This window comes from Sphaerodactylus townsendi, linkage group LG15 (assembly GCF_021028975.2).
Source record: "Sphaerodactylus townsendi isolate TG3544 linkage group LG15, MPM_Stown_v2.3, whole genome shotgun sequence".
NCBI lineage: Eukaryota > Metazoa > Chordata > Lepidosauria > Squamata > Sphaerodactylidae > Sphaerodactylus > Sphaerodactylus townsendi.
In genome coordinates, this window is record NC_059439.1 from 34,004,488 (window position 1) to 34,021,321 (window position 16,834).

The following is a 16,834-nucleotide window of genomic DNA, read 5'->3' on the forward strand; positions in this document are numbered from 1 at the left end:
TTTTTAAAATATAGATCCCTATTTTATTATATGGAGTGAGTAAGGAATACAAGAGGTGTAAATACAGCATTTCCCTGTACCTTGGGCAATACTTAGCAGCCTAACTATCTACATCTTCTACATGAGCCCACTCTGAGACGCGCTGTCACCTTAACCAGATGCAATGTTCTTCCCTCTACCAGACGATACAACAGAGAGCACCATCTTCCATCCTCTGATAGATCTTGCACCTGCAATCCTGGTCTTGAAGAAACCGTCCATCATGTTCTATTATATTGCCCTCTATATGCTGTAGAGCGGGAAAGACTACTTAATCCTCTCTTAGCTGCTCTAGGCAACACTACAGATGCTGTCAAAACTTTGTTCTTGTTAGACAGCAACTCAACTGTTACCATCGAACAAACTGCTAGATTCTTGTGTGTTGTCATCACTGAGCGTTCCCAAATGCTTAGCAGACTCAATCCCAATTCAGTGGCTTAATATTTCAGCTCTCATGGTGCTTGTTTTTTTTAAACTCTTTTACCAGCCAATTTTAATTTCCATTGTATAATTTATATATATGCCATTACAGGTTTATTATTACTTAGCAGACTGTTTGCCGCGAGGGAAGCGAAAAACTTTAAAAGCTAAACGTGGGAGGTTTTTTATTCAGCCCCAAGCCCTTCAATAAAAAGGCCTGTCTCCTCAGTTTCAGTATGAACGTCTCTCTCGCCCTGCAGGGAGAAGCTCAGAATGGCGACCCACAACCTCAACTCCACAAAGGAAATAATCTTGCTGGGACTTTCCAGTGACCGCACCACTCAAATCCTCCTCTTTGTGCTTGTTCTGCTAATGTACATCTTTATCCTTGTGGGGAATCTCGGGGTCATAGCGCTGGTACAGTTGGAGTCCCACCTACAGACCCCCATGTATTTTTTCCTATCACACCTTTCGAGTGCAGAGATCTGTTTTGTCACCACCAACCTTCCCCAGTTGTTGGATCAGCTTCTAACAGGTCGTGGAGTGATCTCCTTAGCCCGTTGTGCGCTACAGATGTACACCACCTTGTCTCTAGGTTGTATTGAAGCATTCCTGCTAGGAGTCATGGCTTACGACCGCTACTTAGCCGTCTGCCGCCCCTTAGTGTACGTCACTATCATGGAAAAACGGCGCCAGTTCCAACTTGCTTCAGCCTGCTGGTTAGCCGGCTTTTCCATTGCGGCCATATGCTCCAGTCTCACCTTTCGGCACACTTTCTGCCACTCCTGCTGCATCAATCACTTTGTCTGTGAGATTCCCATGGTGGTGAAGATGGCGTGCGATGACACGAGTGTCACAGAGTTAATCATTGTCGTGTTTGCAGGGGTCGTTATCCTGGGTCCCTTTCTACTCATCGTGACCTCCTATTGCCTCATTCTGTTCTCCGTGTTGAAAATGCGGTCGGCCACCGGTCTTCGCAAGGTCTTCTCGACATGCGGGTCCCATTTGTTGGCGGTCCTCGTGTTCTATGGCCCAAGCACCCTTAACTATATTATACCCCACGAAGGAGAGGCTGCGGATAACGACAAGAAGGTCGCCGTGTTTTACCTCGTGTTCACCCCTCTTCTGAATCCTCTTATTTACACTCTGCGGAACAAGGATATCCACGAAGCGATGGCCAAGCTGGTGCGAAGGTGGCAATCGTAAAGAAAACCTGAGGCCCCTTCCGCAGAATAATGCGCTTTCAATCCACTTTGACGATTGTTTGCAAGTGGATTTTGCTATTCTGCGCAGTAAAATCCGGCTGCAAAGTGCATTGAATGTGGATTGAAAGTGCATTATTCTGCATGTGCGGAAGGAGTCTATGTGTTGACATTGGCCAGTTGCCTAAACTAAAACACTGACTTTTTTGTTATTACATTTTTATCGTATTCTTTATTCATGGAGCCGCAAGCAGCAAAAATTGTGATCTCCTCTGTTTGATCCTGGCCATAACTCTGTGAGGAAGGCTAGGTCCAGACAGAACGACTATCCCAAGGACAACTATTAGCTGTTTATTTTGTTTAAAATAACTCCGTGCTGTCTTTCCGCCAAGTGCAATTCTACCCAATTTTGTACAGCCTGCAAAACTGAACTTTTCTGACCGGTGTTCCTCCAGATTTAGCCCACTGGTTTGTTCTATTACTCTCCAGATTACTGTTGGCCGAGTGGATATCTCTGACTCACAGTGCTGAACACTCATATGGCAATAAGTGTTGGTTTTTAATTTCATATTGTTGTGATATTCACTGTATTGTAAACCACCCCGAGCTTTGGAAGGGCGGTGCATAAATCTAGTGAATGATTGGACATGAAAACATTCCAACAGCATTTAAAACAAAGCACATATAAAATAAGCATCTCATTTCAATATGGTCCTCTCAAAGGCCCATTCCGCACATGCAGAATAATGCACTTTCAATCCACTTTCAATGCACTTTGCAACTGGATCTTACTGTGAGAAATTGCCAAATCCACTTGCAAGCAATTGTGAAAGTGGATTGAAAGTGCATTATTCTGCATGTGCGGAAGGGGCCAGAGGTGGGATCCAGCAGGTTCTCACAGGTTCCCGAGAGTAGGTTACTAATTATTTGTGTGTGCCGAGAGGGGGTGACTAATTGGTGATTTTGCCACGTGATTTTTGCCTTAGTTACGCCCCTCCTCTCAGCAGTAGCGCGCAGAACTTGAAGCAGTCTAGCAGGAGGTGCACCGGCATGCGTGGCAGCCTGCGCCTGCGTGCATTCATTTCCCGCCCAAGGACCGGAGCAGCGGCTGCGTCCTTGCCACAGCCCCGCCCAGGAATGCCCCGCCCCCGGGAAATGCCCGGCCATGCCCCCGTCATGCCCTGCCCAGCCCCATTGGCGCTACGCCACAGTTTGAATCCTACCACCATGGGAACCTGTTACTGAAATTTGTGGATCCCACCCCTGGAAGGGGCCAAAGTCTTTCTTAAATGCAGCTTTGACTTCGTGGTAGCTACCTTGTTCTATGGCACCACAATCTCTGCCAATGTTAGACTCCGGTCAGGAAAATCTCCTGAAAATGACAAAATCCCCAGGTTATATCATGTAGTTACCCCTTTTCTGAAACGTCTCAATTGCATTATGTGGAACAAGGATGTCCACGAGGCAGTGGTGTTGTAAAGTGGCATTTGTGAAGAAAAGGGGACTGTTTACTCCAACTGCCAAGGATGACTCACGTAAATAAGAACATAAGAACATAAGAACAAGCCAGCTGGATCAGACCAGAGTCCATCTAGTCCAGCTCTCTGCTCCTCGCAGTGGCCCACCAGGTGCCTTTGGGAGCTCACAGGCAGGAGAGGTGAAAGCAAGGGCCTTTTGCGGCTGTTGCCCCCGAGCACCTGGTCTGTTAAGGCCTTTGCAATCTCAGATCAAAGAGGATCAAGATTGGGAGCCATAGATCGACTTCTCCATAAATCTATCCAAGCCCCTTTTAAAGCTATCCAGGTTAGTGGCCATCACCACCTCCTGTGGCAGCATATTCCAAACACCAATCACACGTTGCATGAAGAAGTGTTTCCTTTTATTAGTCCTAATTCTTCCCCCCAGCATTTTCAATGTATGCCCCCTGGTTTTTTTAAATAAGCTTTTTAAATGTGGGGTTTTTACTCTAAGGGGAAAAAAATCACATTAACTTTTGTTGTTGTAATTTTGTGTGTTTGTGTGAGCACCCACATGGTGTCGTGATTAAAAGTGTTGGACTAGGTTCTGGGAAACGCGGGTTCGAATCCCCACTGTGCCATGGAAGCTTTATGGGTGGCCTTGGGCCAGTCATATTTCACCTAGCCCACCTCACAGGGTTGTTGTGAGGATGAAACGGAGGAGAGGAGACCGGTGCGAGCCGCTTTTGATCCCCATTGGGGCGGAAGGCAGGATACAAACAAGTGACAAATAAAGACAACAGATGTTTGCAAACGTGTGCGCCTGTGCTTATACGTGCATGCACTGCCCTCAGCTGACGGACTGAGTTCTGCTATATGTTTGAAATATTTTTGGAGGGGAGATGTCTTGAAGACCATGCCTCCACAAAAGAGTGACAGATGCCCACCCCCTCCCTGGGGCGAAGGTCCCATCCCTTTGGCTCCAGCTAAATCGAGGCAATTGGTAACCCTGCTTCAAACCAAATGACCACTTTATTATTATTATTATTATTATTATTATTATTATTATTATTATTATTATTATTATTATTATTATTATTATCATCATCATCATCATCATCATCATCATCATCATCATCATCATCATCATCATCATCATCATCATCATCATCATCATCATTATTAATTGAATTTAGTATACCGCCCTATCCCTGAAGGGCTCAGGGCGGTGTACAGATAAAACATCAGCTAAAAACCACAGTCATATCTTAAAGCATCGCCCGCGCCCTTATGAAACCCTCCTAATGCGAAATAATGGGTCCTAATGGTATTAGGGCCCATGGGGGTAAAGAGGAGGGGGCAGGGCCCCCTCAGCGGCCGGTCTCTCCAAAGGCCCGGTGGAACAACTCAGTCTTACAGCCCCTGCGGAAATCCCCAAGGTCCCGCAGGGCCCGGACAGCTGGAGGGAGAGTGTTCCACCAGGCAGAGGCCAGAGCCATGAAGGCCCTGGCTCGAGTGGAGGCCAGCCGCATCATTGAGGGGCCGGGGACCTCCAGTAAATTGGCCTCTGCTAATCGCAGAGGTCGAGTTGGGACAAATGGGGTAATGCGGTCCCGAAGGTACGAGGGTCCCAGGCCGCGCAAGGCCTTAAAGGTCAACACCCACACTTTAACAAAATGGCTGATTTTAAATTAGGAGAAGGTTAGAGGAAAAGGTAAAAGCAATGTGAGCTCCCCAGGGAAAGAAGTACTATGTTCATGGAAGCACCCTTTTGGGACTCTAATCTGAAGAGCTGGACTTGATTCCCCGCTCCTCCACATGAGTGGCAGACTCTAATCTGGTGAACTAGGTTTGTATCCCCACTCCTACACTGGAATAAATGGCTTTAGACTGCTGTAACTTCTCAGGATTGCTCTGACAGCAACTTTCCTTTCTTGTTTTTGTTCCGTTAAATGCTTTAGACTCAAAGACACTGAGGAAATAAATGACATACTGTTAATAAACTCAAAGAGGACAGCGCTCGAGGGACCACAATAGCCCCTGTAGAATAGAACTGCAGGAGTTATTATCTTCCTGAATCTTCACACCTTTGCAATCAGATGGTGAGGGAAAACATTCACTATGCTGTCGTTTTCTAATCCTGAGAGTAGGTGGCGACTAGCCAGGCTGGCTAGCAACTAGCCAGCCTGGCTAGCAACTAGCCAGTTTGGCTAGCAAATAGTCAGCTGGAGTAGCCCCCAGACTCAGTAGGCTTTGAACATTTTTTTAATCATATGCTATCACAGTATACCATGTAGAATGCAGTGTATATGCTTTGCACACATCTCAAAAGACCTCGGGCATCCAGTAAAAATATTGCCGTCAAACCTGAGATTACTTGTCTTATTCAGCCTAAAGCAACTTCTCTTTCAACCCTAATTTCAGAGAGTAGCCGTGATGGTTTGCAGCAGAGCGAGGGTTAGGAGTTAGGATTGGGTCTCAAGCTCTCTCAGCCTTAGAGTTTAGGGCGTCTTTGGCAAAGAGGGCCATCCTGACGATTACTGTCTCTTTTTACTCAGACTCTGGTCTCCAGAAGCAGTCTATGAAGCAATATGCCCCAGATCAGTAACACATACAGTGACTATAACTCTTTTTATAAATCAGTTCAGATAATAACTGCTGTCTTACAGCTTGAGATTCAGTTCTCATTCTAGAGGACCCAACCACTGCGAATTTAGGCTGCTACAGGTTGGTCTGTCAAAAATCAGCAAAGATCTCCACAGACCTTGTAGCAGAGAAGTCGCTGATTTTGCCTGCAAGATCCAAGTCAGGAGGAATAGCTTCGTGGCACTCGTTTTACATTCAGAGGATACCTAGTTCGATCTATGGCAACTCCAGTTAGGAGATGGCAGGAATTAGGGGTTCAGAAAGACATCTAATTTAATGTCTGCTGTCACTCAAAATTGGGAAAAATGAGACAAACCTGGTTCAGCATGTGGCTAGTTCTGAGGTATATGCCTCTGAGTGCAGAGACTCTGGCAGTCTAGTGAGGTTCCTCATGATCTTTAAACATATTGAATCCAAAAGTTTTAAATCCCTTCTGGCATTTGAAGCACACTACTCTAATCGGTGACATGAAGCTCTCTGCCTTGGATGTCCAGGAATGGCAGGGAAAAGTGCAAAGGTAAGATTATATTCAACAAGTGGGAAATGGATTTGATTGGGATGGGGATGGGAAGGTTGGGACAGCTCACCCCCTGAACTCCTTTTAAATTCACTATTTAAAGTTATGGTTTATGTTATGTGTATGTTAAATTTATTCACATCTGATGACAGTGTTATATGTGAATTAAGTAAACAATGGTTAAGATAATTTCAGAGAGTAGCTGTGTTTATCTGCAGTAGAATATCTAGATTTGAGACTAGAGACCAACATTTGAGGGTGTGGTTAAGGCAATTTCCCTGCCTTTCCTGTCTCTCTCCAACGTGGTGTAGCAGTTAAGAGCAGGTGGATTCTAATCTGGAGAACCAGGTTCGATTCCCCACTCCTCCACCTGAGTGGCTGAGGCTTATCTGGTGAACCAGATGTGTTTCCGCACTCCGACATTCCTGCTGGGTGACCCTGGGCTACTCACAGTTCTCTCAGAACTCTCTCAGCCCCATCTTGTCTGTTATGGAGAGAGGAAGGGTAATCCCACCTGCCAGATAAGTTGTTCGTCATCAGGTCCTCTGACACCCAAAATATTGGTCTCAAAGGGGGTAAAACAGGGCTGTGTGTTGGCACCTTATACGATCTTACCCCCATTTTGAATAACTCCAACCCTCATTGTCCTTATCCGAATGGTGTTCCTTTGGCCATCCTCCTTTATGCCGATGACGCAGTCTTGCTATCGAGAACAAGGTTAGGTCTCAAAAACTCCCTGATCAAATGTGAAGAGTATTGCCGAAATAACAGGTTGGTTATAAATCCTGCGAAATCTAAAATAATGGTCTTTTCCAACATCTTTAGACCCACGAGATGGTCCATCCAAGGGGCTGACATAGAGCAAGTCAAACTGTTCAAATACCTTGGGATAACATTTCACCATAAGTTAAGCTGGACCACTCATAGGAACAATACTATTAAAGGTTGCAAGAATCTGTCCACTGCAGTTCTGAGATTTTTTAACATCCATGGTGGGAGGTTTATTCCAGGTGTTTAATGCCAAGGTGGTCCAGTACCTATTGTATGGTATCCCTGTCTGGATCCAAGCTTGGCACAAGAACCTGGAACGTATCCAATCAAACTTCCTATATAAGATATTTGGCACCCCACATTGTGTCCCTTATGGTGTGCTCTGTCTGGAATCAGGGCAACATCTATTAGAAACTAGGGCATGGGCTGTAACGTTTAAGTTTTGGCTGCGTCTATGCTTCTGCACAGATCCAAAAAGTTTATCTTTGCTAGAAATGAGGGAGCTTCAGCTTTCGAAGTGGTGGCTCCATATTGAAAAAAAAATGTTCTCCTTGAGTTTCTCATGGGAGTCTCTTCACATGCTTACCACCACGGAAATTGACCATCATCTAAAGATCAGACTGTACGGCCAGGAATACCAATCTCTCCTGAGTGCTGCACAAAGCTCCTGTTCCCCTCTATACTTTGGGATCACACCCCCGAAATCTAGCCCAGCTGTATATTTAGAACAGCTTGTTATTTATAATGCAGATGGGTCATGACAAGAGCAAGGTGCAACTCATTCCCCTCTGTCTATCTTCGTTTCCTTAACATCCCACAAAGTGAGCGTTGTTGTCGGTACTGTCCCAACGCTATGGACTCAATCCCTCACATCCTGCTTTACTGTTCGAGGTATAATGATGTTAGAACTGATCTGGGAGCTTTACTACCTCTAGAATTTATGTTTCCCCCAGACAAACTAAAAATGTCTAAGCTATTGAACAGCCCCTAATGTAGAAATTTCTGAAGCAGTTGCTACATTTATAATCCATGTTCTACATGATATATAACAATGACCTTGTTTTTGTACTTGGAATGTATGGTACTTCTGGTTTATGCCTAATAAAGGTTTTTAGATTGGATTGGATTGGATTGGATTGAGAGAGGAAGGGAAAGGCGCTTGTAAGCCACTTTGAGTCTCCTTACAGGAGAGAAAGGTGAGGTATATATTCCAAACTCCTCGTCTTCGTCTTCGTCCTCGTCTTCGTCCTCGTCTTCGTCCTCGTCCTCGTCCTCGTCCTCTTCTTCTTCTTCTTCTTCTTCTTCTTCTTCTTCTTCTTCTTCTTCTTCTTCTTCTTCTTCTTCTTCTTCTTCTTCTTCTTCTTCTTCTTCTTCTTCTTCTTCTTCTTCTTCTTCTTCTTCTTCTTCTTCTTCTTCTTCTTCTTCTTCTTCTTCTTTTTCTTCTTCTTCTTTTTTCTCTTTTTCTTTTCTCTTTCTCTTTCTCTTTTTCTTTTTCTTTTTCTTTTCTTCTTCTTCTTCTTCTTCTTCTTCTTCTTCTTCTTCTTCTTCTTCTTCTTCTTCTTCTTCTTCTTCTTCTTCTTCTGCTGCTGCTGCTGCTGCTGCTGCTGCTGCTGCTGCTGCTGCTGCTGCTGCTGCTGCTGCTGCTGCTGCTGCTGCTGCTGTTTTTTTAAAAGAAATTTGCCTCCCCCCCAAGGCAATTTTTATATTTTTCCAACTTTCTTTCAGGTTCATTATTTTTGGTTCATTATTTTTGCAGGGCTCGGGATGGTGGTGGGTTTTTTTTAGAAGAACCTCCACATGTTCAGGGCAGCTACAAGTGACCCTCTTTACAAGAACCTACAAGTTAGGTGAAGTTTGGGCAAGGGGGTCAAATTGTGTCGGTCCTCCAAAAGGGTCCTCCAAAAGGGTGCCCCCATCCATTCTCCACTGGAAACAATGGAGGAAAATTTGGAGCCTCCATAAAATTGGACCCCCCCCCCCAGCCCAATCTTCAGCAAACTTGGAAGTTGAGGAGAGGCACCAGGAGCCATGCTGCAAATTTGGTGCCTCTACTTTAAAAAATATGCCCCCCCCCCCAAGCCCAACAATTTTTTCCCCATTAACATCAGAGCTGTTCCCTTTCAAAAGTTAATCCCTTTAAGGCTCCATGCTACTCTATGTCAAATCTTTCTGGAGCTGTGGAGAGGGGCTGTTTTATAAGGTACAGGCACCAAATTATCCGTGGGTCTGCAGGTGCCTCTCCTTATGAGAACCCCCAAGTTTGGTGAATATTGGGTCAGCAGGTCAAATAGAGGAAAAGGGGAAATCAAACTCAGGGACTCTTGTAAGGAGAAGTACCTGCAGACCCATGGAAAATTAGATGGCTCTGCCTCAATCCCCCCCCCCCTTCCCAGAACACTGCAAAGATACCTCAAAGAGGTATTGCTGGAAAAAAAAATCCTACCATTCCAAGAATGTCGGCCAAGCAATTTTAAACCAGAGGATTGAAGTAAGACGAATTTTCCCACCATTTTTGCAATGGTGGGAACATTTTCAACAGCACAGCACTCTTGTGGAGTCTTTGCGGGCCTCTGGGGGCTGTTATTTTAGGCGGAGGCACCAACATTTGTAGCTTTGCTGCTCTCCTTACAACAGTTTGGTTCAGTTTCGATCAAGGGATCCAATTTTATAGCTTCCCCCCCCCCCCATTTTCCTCCATTTGGGGACCCATAAAATTGGATCTTCACCCAACTTGGGGGGTTCTCATAAGGGACCAAAAGCTCCGCTAAAGATTTGGTGCCTCTACCTTTAAAAATATCACCCCTAAGCTCTGGAGCTGGCTGAATCCCACCACTGGTTATATGTTTTGTCCACTTCACAAGCACGTGTGTGTCTGTGGTGTGTGTGTGTGTGTGAGGTGCATTGGCATGTATCCAAGGTGGAGTTCATTTGTGACGGCATTTGCCATTGCGTGAGCATGTGTCTGGGTGGAGTTTATTTCAGCTGCACTTGAATGTCTCTGGTTTTTGGTTTTGGTGTTTTTTTAGTACCGGTAACCAGGTTTTCTGTTTACTTGAATTTGGTACAGACAGAACAATGCCTTTTGTTGACCTAATTTCCCTAAAATCAAGAACAACCACTTCATCTTGGTGCTACCCCTTTTCCCTGCAGGGAGGAGGCCACAGTAGTTGTTGAGAACGTCACCTTGATCACAGAATTCATTTTCGTGGGACTCTCCAACGACCGGAAGACCCGGATTGTGCTTTTTGTGGTGATCCTTCTGACCTACACGTTGACCATCATGGGGAACCTGGCGGTCATCACGCTGGTACGGTCTGACTCCCACCTCCAAACACCCATGTACTACTTCCTGATGCACCTCTCATGTCTAGAGATCTGCTATGTCACCTGCACAGAACCACAGATGCTGGCTCACCTGCTGGCCGGAAAAGGAGCCATCTCCTTCACTCGTTGTATGGTCCAGATATTGGCTGCCATGTTAATGGGCGCTGCCGAATGCTCTCTGCTGGCGGTCATGGCTTACGACCGTTACCTGGCCATTTGCCAGCCTTTGCTGTATCCTGTTGCCATGGGCAGGTGGCAACAAATGCTCCTGGCATCTAGCTGTTGGGCAATAGGTCTTTTTTTTGGTACCGTATTTGTGGGCTGTGCCCTTCGCCACTCCTACTGTGGTCCCAACCGTATGAACCACTTCATGTGTGAGTTGCCGGTGGTGCTACAACTTGCCTGCGATGATACCCACACCACTGAGGTGGTGGTTTTTGCACTATCTGCCTTGGGCATCCTGATTCCTATTTCTATTATCCTGATTTCCTACGCTGTCATTCTCTTCTCCGTGTTGCAAATACGGTCCGCCACCGGATGGCATAAAGCGTTCTCCACCTGCGCTTCCCACCTTGTGGTCGTTACCTTGTTCTATGGAACTCTGGTTTCTATGTACCTGATTCCACGATCCGCCGCATCCTCAGATCGTGGCAAACACATTTCTGTGTTTTATGTGGTGGTCACCCCTCTCCTCAATCCTGTCATTTACACCCTGAGGAACAAGGATATTCATCAGGCAGTGGGCAGAGTCCTGCGAAGAGGTGGGTTTGAACCAAAACGAGTATAGACATCCTTCACCGGAGAATACCTTCAAAGCTACATCTGCCTCCACACATTTAGTAGGTAAAGATGATATAACAGAGATAGCATTCTGGGGGGGGGGGAAGACAACTTTGTTAGGTGGTAGTGCTCAAACTTTCTCTTAATTTTATCCAGCTTTCTTCTAACTGATGATCAAAAACACAAAGTTAAGCCGTGCATTTTCAAAAGCTAATATTGTCTCAAAGTCATATCTTAGTAGTGTTTGTGGCTTCAGTGTCCATAATTAATCCCAGAGGAACTTCATACCTCTGAGGTTTGCAGCTAGGAAATTCTGCACACTTTCTATACTCATTTAGGAACCAGCTGCATCTTCTGGAAGAGACAGCCAAAAAACACTTCCCATATCCAGTTTTGAACTTCTCCTTCTCTCAGTTGGCTGCTGCCTTGAAGAAGAAAAAGAGTTGGTTTTTATACTCCTCTTTTCTCTACCTTAAGGAGTCTCAAAGTGGCTTACAGAAACCTTGTGAAGCATGAAGGGTTGGGAGAGTTCTGAGAGAACCATGACTAGCCCAAAGTAGGCTTAATGTGGAGGAGTGGGAATTCAAACCTGCTTCTCCAGATTAGAGTCTGCTGCTCTTAACCACTACACCATACTTGTCTACAATGAGGCAAGAGGAAGAACGCAACAGCTAGCAATCCTTCCACCGTGCCTGGATCTCTACCTTCCTGAGAAGCACTTTTTAAACTATATAAACTTGGCTTTAAAATACTCTGAGTGCCAGTTTTGGCTCAAAAATGGGTAAAAATGGCACAAATAAAGCTTCAGAAACCCTGACCATTTCAGAGCAGTGTGGAGAAAATTTCCTTCCCCATCTGAAGTCTCTGACTAGACCAGTGAACGTCCATTTCATTTTCCAACACCTTCCATTAGAAAGTTGGTTGCGGCATGTCTAATTGTTGTATGGCTTAAAATAAGTCAGAGGCACAAGAAACTTCACGTGGGTGGTGGAATATACTGGAGAGGAGCAGAAAGGTAAGATCACACCTGTCCCTCTTCCACCTTTACATTTTTAGATGGCTAGTTTTCTTCTACGGATAGAACTCTTTAAAATCATATTTGTCTTTATTCCAGAAAAGTCTGTATAGCTCATTAGCTTTTAGAAAATAGAAAAAAGTAAACACACACAAAAAAAACAAGGAACAGAAATATGTCTGGCAATAGCTGACAATATGAATTTCATTTCCCCGACAGGAGATGCATGATCCAAAAGGAAATTATCACGAGAGCTCTTAAAATACTGTAGAATATTTGCATGAACAGAAAAAAAAACATGAACAGGAAAAAAAAGTATTTTAAGGTTTCTTTTTAATCATTTATTTAACAGAATTAATGTAATGGTGTAGGAGCAGCAGTGTGTGGTGTAGGAGCAGCAGTGGCGTAGGAGGTTAAGAGCTCGTGTATCTAATCTGGAGGAACCGGGTTTGATTCCCAGCTCTGCCGCCTGAACTGTGGAGGTTTATCTGGGGAATTCAGATTAGCCTGTACACTCCCACACACGCCAGCTGGGTGACCTTGGGCTAGTCACAGCTTCTTGGAGCTCTCTCAGCCCCACCTGCCTCACAGTGTGTTTGTTGTGCACAAATTATCTAATCTGGAGGAACGGAAGTTTGATTTCCCAGCTCTGCGCCCTGGAACTATGGAGAGGAGTTTATCTGGGGAATTCAGATTAGCCTGTACACTCCCACACTGCGCCAGCTGGGTGGACTCTTGGAGCTAGTCACAGCTTTCTTGGAGTTTCTCTCAGCCCCACCTGCCTACAGGGTGTTGTTTGTTGCTGAGGGAGAGGCAAGAAAGATTGTAAGAAGCCCCTTTGAGAAGGGCAACAAGGATGATTGAGGGACTGGAGCACCTTCCCTATGAGGAGAGGCTGCAGCGTTTGGGACTCTCCTTTAGTTTGGAGAGGAGACGTCTGAGGGGGGATATGATTGAAGTCTATAAAATTATGCATGGGGTAGAAAATGTTGACAGAGAGAAATTTTTCTCTCCTTTCCTCCACAATACTAGAACCAGGGATGGGCAATTCCGTTGAAAATGCTGCAGGGGAATTAGGACTAATAAAAGGAAACACTTCTTCACGCAACGTGTGATTGGTGTTTGGAATATCGCCGTTAGGAGGGGTGGTGACCCACTCAACCTGGGGTCACTTCATCCGCCTCACCATAAGCCCCACAGCGGGGTCACCCCTCTTTAAAAGCCACGCGGGGTCCTGGGCTCCCCACATCTCCAAGCGCCACTGCACTGCTGGCCGGGGCCGCTGGGGATTTACCTCTCTCCCCCTCCTGGCTCTTGCTTTGCGCGAGTAGTCTCCCGCTTAAAAAAGAGCAACTTTTTTAAAACCTCGCTGGTGCGGCGAGGTTAGTGAAGGGAACTCGGCTAAGTTACGGCTGATGATTACTCTGGCTGTGACGGCTGCAGCTCACGGCCAATCAGGGAACAAGGGCGCCTATCTGATAAGTGGGGGGGCGGTCCCCGTCTAAAGGTGGCGCAGCGCTTGAAGCGATGGCAGTGAACACGCGTCGTGCGACGCAGTCGAAGCTCACGCGTCTTCACGCGTCTTGACCAACTTGTTTCGAAAGCCGATGCGAGCAAATGGAAGATAATGTCGGCGCTCGGCCGAATGGGGAAGGAAGTACAAGAGGCGTGCGTGGCGAGCTGGCTTCTGCTTTCACTTCCAAACACTGCTGATGACGTTATGCCTCCACAGAAAGCCGCAGCCAACGATTTACTGCTGGCGTCAGCGTATGTGCCGGCGATCTTAATAGAGGGCTGTTAAGCCTCTTTTGATGACGTTCGCGCACTGCGCTTCGTCAGGCGAACCTATCATAAACAACCTCTTCCCAGCCAATCACATTATCTGGAGACCCGCCCTACGGCTGGCCGCCCACTTCCACGTAACTCATGGCCTTAATAATGCCGCGTTAGTATTGTCGGGCTTCCATTCTCACCCTCATTGCAGCTCCGGCTCTTTGCTACGCCAGCGTTATTTCCAAGAATTGCCAGCGTGTGGGGAACAAATGTCTCCGTGGTAGCCAGAAGCCACGGAGGCTTTCGATACTTGAAGGGCTTACGCGAGTTGCAGTTTAGCTGAGTGAGGTAAAGTGGGTGAAATTAGCCCCTGGATAGCTTTAAAAAGGGCTTGAACAGATTTATGGAGGAGAGAGTCGATTTATGGCTGCAATCTTGATCCTCTTTGATCTGAGATTTACGCAAATGCCTTAACAGTCCAGGTGCTTCGGGGAGTAGCAGCAACTGGCAGCAACGAGCCATTGCTTTCACATCCCTACATGTGAGTCTCCCAAAGGCACAATTCTGGTGGGCCACTGCGAGTAGCAGAGAGCTGGACTAGATGGACTCTGGTCTGATCCAGCTGGCTTGTTCTTATGTTCTTATGTTCTTATAGCAAAGAATGAGAAGTCATTGGGAGGTACATTGTGCAGAGCAGGGCTTACATTTTCAGGAGATGGCTGTGCCTAGTCACCAGTCTTTATTTGTTAGCCATAGGCCTTTCAAATTACATGACAAATCCACAGATTAAGACACATTTTAAAACCAAATTATATACACGAATGGCAAAACATAACCTTAAGGAATTTACACATTTTCGGAACTTACATCTTATTCTTTAAACTACAACATTGCCTGAGTCACCAGTCTTTATTTGTTAGCCATAGGCCTTTCAAATTACATGACAAATCCACAGATTAAGACACATTTTAAAACCAAATTATATACACGAATGGCAAAACATAACCTTAAGGAATTTACACATTTTCGGAACTTACATCTTATTCTTTAAACTACAACTTGTGCCTAGTCAAACTGTGCCTTCTGTGAAACTATGTCTAGACTTTTTACGTGAGTAACCATGTTGGTCTGCAGTAGAAGAAGAAGAGTTTGGGATATAGACCCCACCTTTCTCTCCTCTAAGGAGATTCAGGGTGGCTTACAAGCTCCTTTTCCCTTCCTCTTCCCACAACAGACCCCTTGTGAGGCAGGTGGGGCTGAGAGAGTTCAGGGAGAACCGTGACTAGCCCAAGGTCACCCAGCAGGAATGTAGGAGTGTGGAAACACATCTGATTCACCAGATAAGCCTCTGCTGCTCAGGATGTGGATAAGCCTCTGCTGCTCAGGTGGAGGAGTGGGGAATCAAACCTGGTTCTCCAGATTAGAATCCACCTGCTCTTAACCACTACACTACGCTGGCTGTCGTAAAAGCTGATACCCTGGGAGATCGTGTTGGTCTCTAAAGTGCTATGGTATTTGACTCTAGCTGTGTCTAGATTCACTACTAAACACAAATACTGATAGCTGGACTCTGTTTCACATAAAGATAGTTTGAGATGCAGCTGTTGAGAAAATTGTATGCTTCCTCATTATAATATAGTCCCAAATGAGTATGAGAATTTATTCGTTTATGCCTTTGTCAAAACCTTTATTTTGTGCATTATTGAACATGGTAGTTTGATACAAGACCATTTATGCCAAAATGTATTTTTACTTTGAAACTTTCAAAGAGCTAGGATGGCTCTAGGACCCAGGTGGCGCATTCTACAACAAAGAAGGTCTGGCATGTTTTGTTCTGTGGTGGAGGAATATACAGTCTGCTAACATCTTTATGTGAAACAGTATGACAATAATTATTATTATGGTTAATGTTTATCATAGCACATGCAGCAAATCAGTAATTTTGTAAGGTGAATGACAAACACTTCAAAACAAGGAGTTCAAACCATGGAACCCTGTGACAATTTACATAAGAACATAAGAACTAGCCTGCTGTATCAGACCAGAGTTCATCTGGTCCAGCACTCTGCTACTCACATAAGAACATAAGAAGTGGCCTGAGTGCCGCTAGTAGCTCACATGAAAGATGTGAAAGCAATAGCACTCTACTCTGATATTACTCAAATGCTGAACTTCCCTATGTGAAAACAATAACTGAGCACAAGAATCAGATGACTAAGACGCTGCAATCTCAGATCCAAGGAGGATCAAGATTGGTAGCCAGAGATCAACTTCTCCTCCATAAATCTGTCCAAGCCCCTTTTAAAGCTATCCAGGTTAGTGGCCATCACCACCTCCTGTGGCAGCAAATTTAGGGTCACTTAAGAGGTACTGATGGAACTGTGGAATGGTTGGGTATAGCACATGCCATAGGACCTTAGAAGATAAGCAGGTGGGCACTTAGAGATGGGACACCACCGAGGAAGACTATGCAGAGGAAGGTCATGGCAAACCACCTCTGCTTAATCACTTGCCTTGTTAGCCCCTTGCTGGGGTCACAAGTCATTTGTGACATAACAGAACGGACGTATGTAAGAGGCATTCAACCCTATTCACAGGTCGGGCTACTGGCCGTGGTGCTGCAGCCGCCCCACTGCAAAGAGGCTTCCCAGTGGTGTGGGAGGGTCTGAAAGCCTCCCTGCCACCGGGAAGCCCTAACAGGCTGCACAGCACTTACGCCAGCCAAAAGGAGCAGCAGTGGCGTAGGAGGTTAAGAGCTGCTGCTGCTGCTGCTGCTGCTGCTGCTGCTGCTGCTGCTGCTTCTTCTTCTTCTTCTTCTTCTTCTTCTTCTTCTTCTTCTTCTTCTTCTTCTTCTTCTTCTTCTTCTTCTTCTTCTTCTTCTTCTTCTTCT

The 16,834-nt window shown here is 45.6% G+C and overlaps 2 protein-coding genes across 2 annotated transcripts; both read left to right on the plus strand.

Annotated features, from left to right (window-relative positions):
- Positions 1–732: 732 nt before the first annotated feature.
- Positions 733–1,665, plus strand: LOC125444366 (olfactory receptor 2J3-like). The gene has a single exon (XM_048516775.1). It carries the CDS (start codon positions 733–735, stop codon positions 1,663–1,665), a length of 933 nt encoding a protein of 310 aa, XP_048372732.1.
- A 4,566-nt stretch (positions 1,666–6,231) lies between these two features.
- LOC125444367 (olfactory receptor 2D2-like) lies at positions 6,232–13,502 on the plus strand. Its single transcript, XM_048516776.1, has 3 exons — positions 6,232–6,281; positions 10,203–11,137; positions 13,312–13,502. Exons 1-3 carry the CDS (start codon positions 6,232–6,234, stop codon positions 13,500–13,502), a joined length of 1,176 nt encoding a protein of 391 aa, XP_048372733.1.
- Positions 13,503–16,834: the final 3,332 nt, after the last annotated feature.

Coding starts and splice junctions, on each gene's coding strand:
- LOC125444366 (XM_048516775.1), top strand. CDS start 733: ATGGCGACCCACAACCTCAACTCCACAAAGGAAATAATCTTGCTGGGA.
- LOC125444367 (XM_048516776.1), top strand. CDS start 6,232: ATGAAGCTCTCTGCCTTGGATGTCCAGGAATGGCAGGGAAAAGTGCAA. Junction 6,282..10,202: donor TGGCAGGGAAAAGTGCAAAG/GTAAGATTATAT, acceptor TTTTCCCTGCAG/GGAGGAGGCCACAGTAGTTG. Junction 11,138..13,311: donor GGGCAGAGTCCTGCGAAGAG/GTGGGTTTGAAC, acceptor TATCGCCGTTAG/GAGGGGTGGTGACCCACTCA.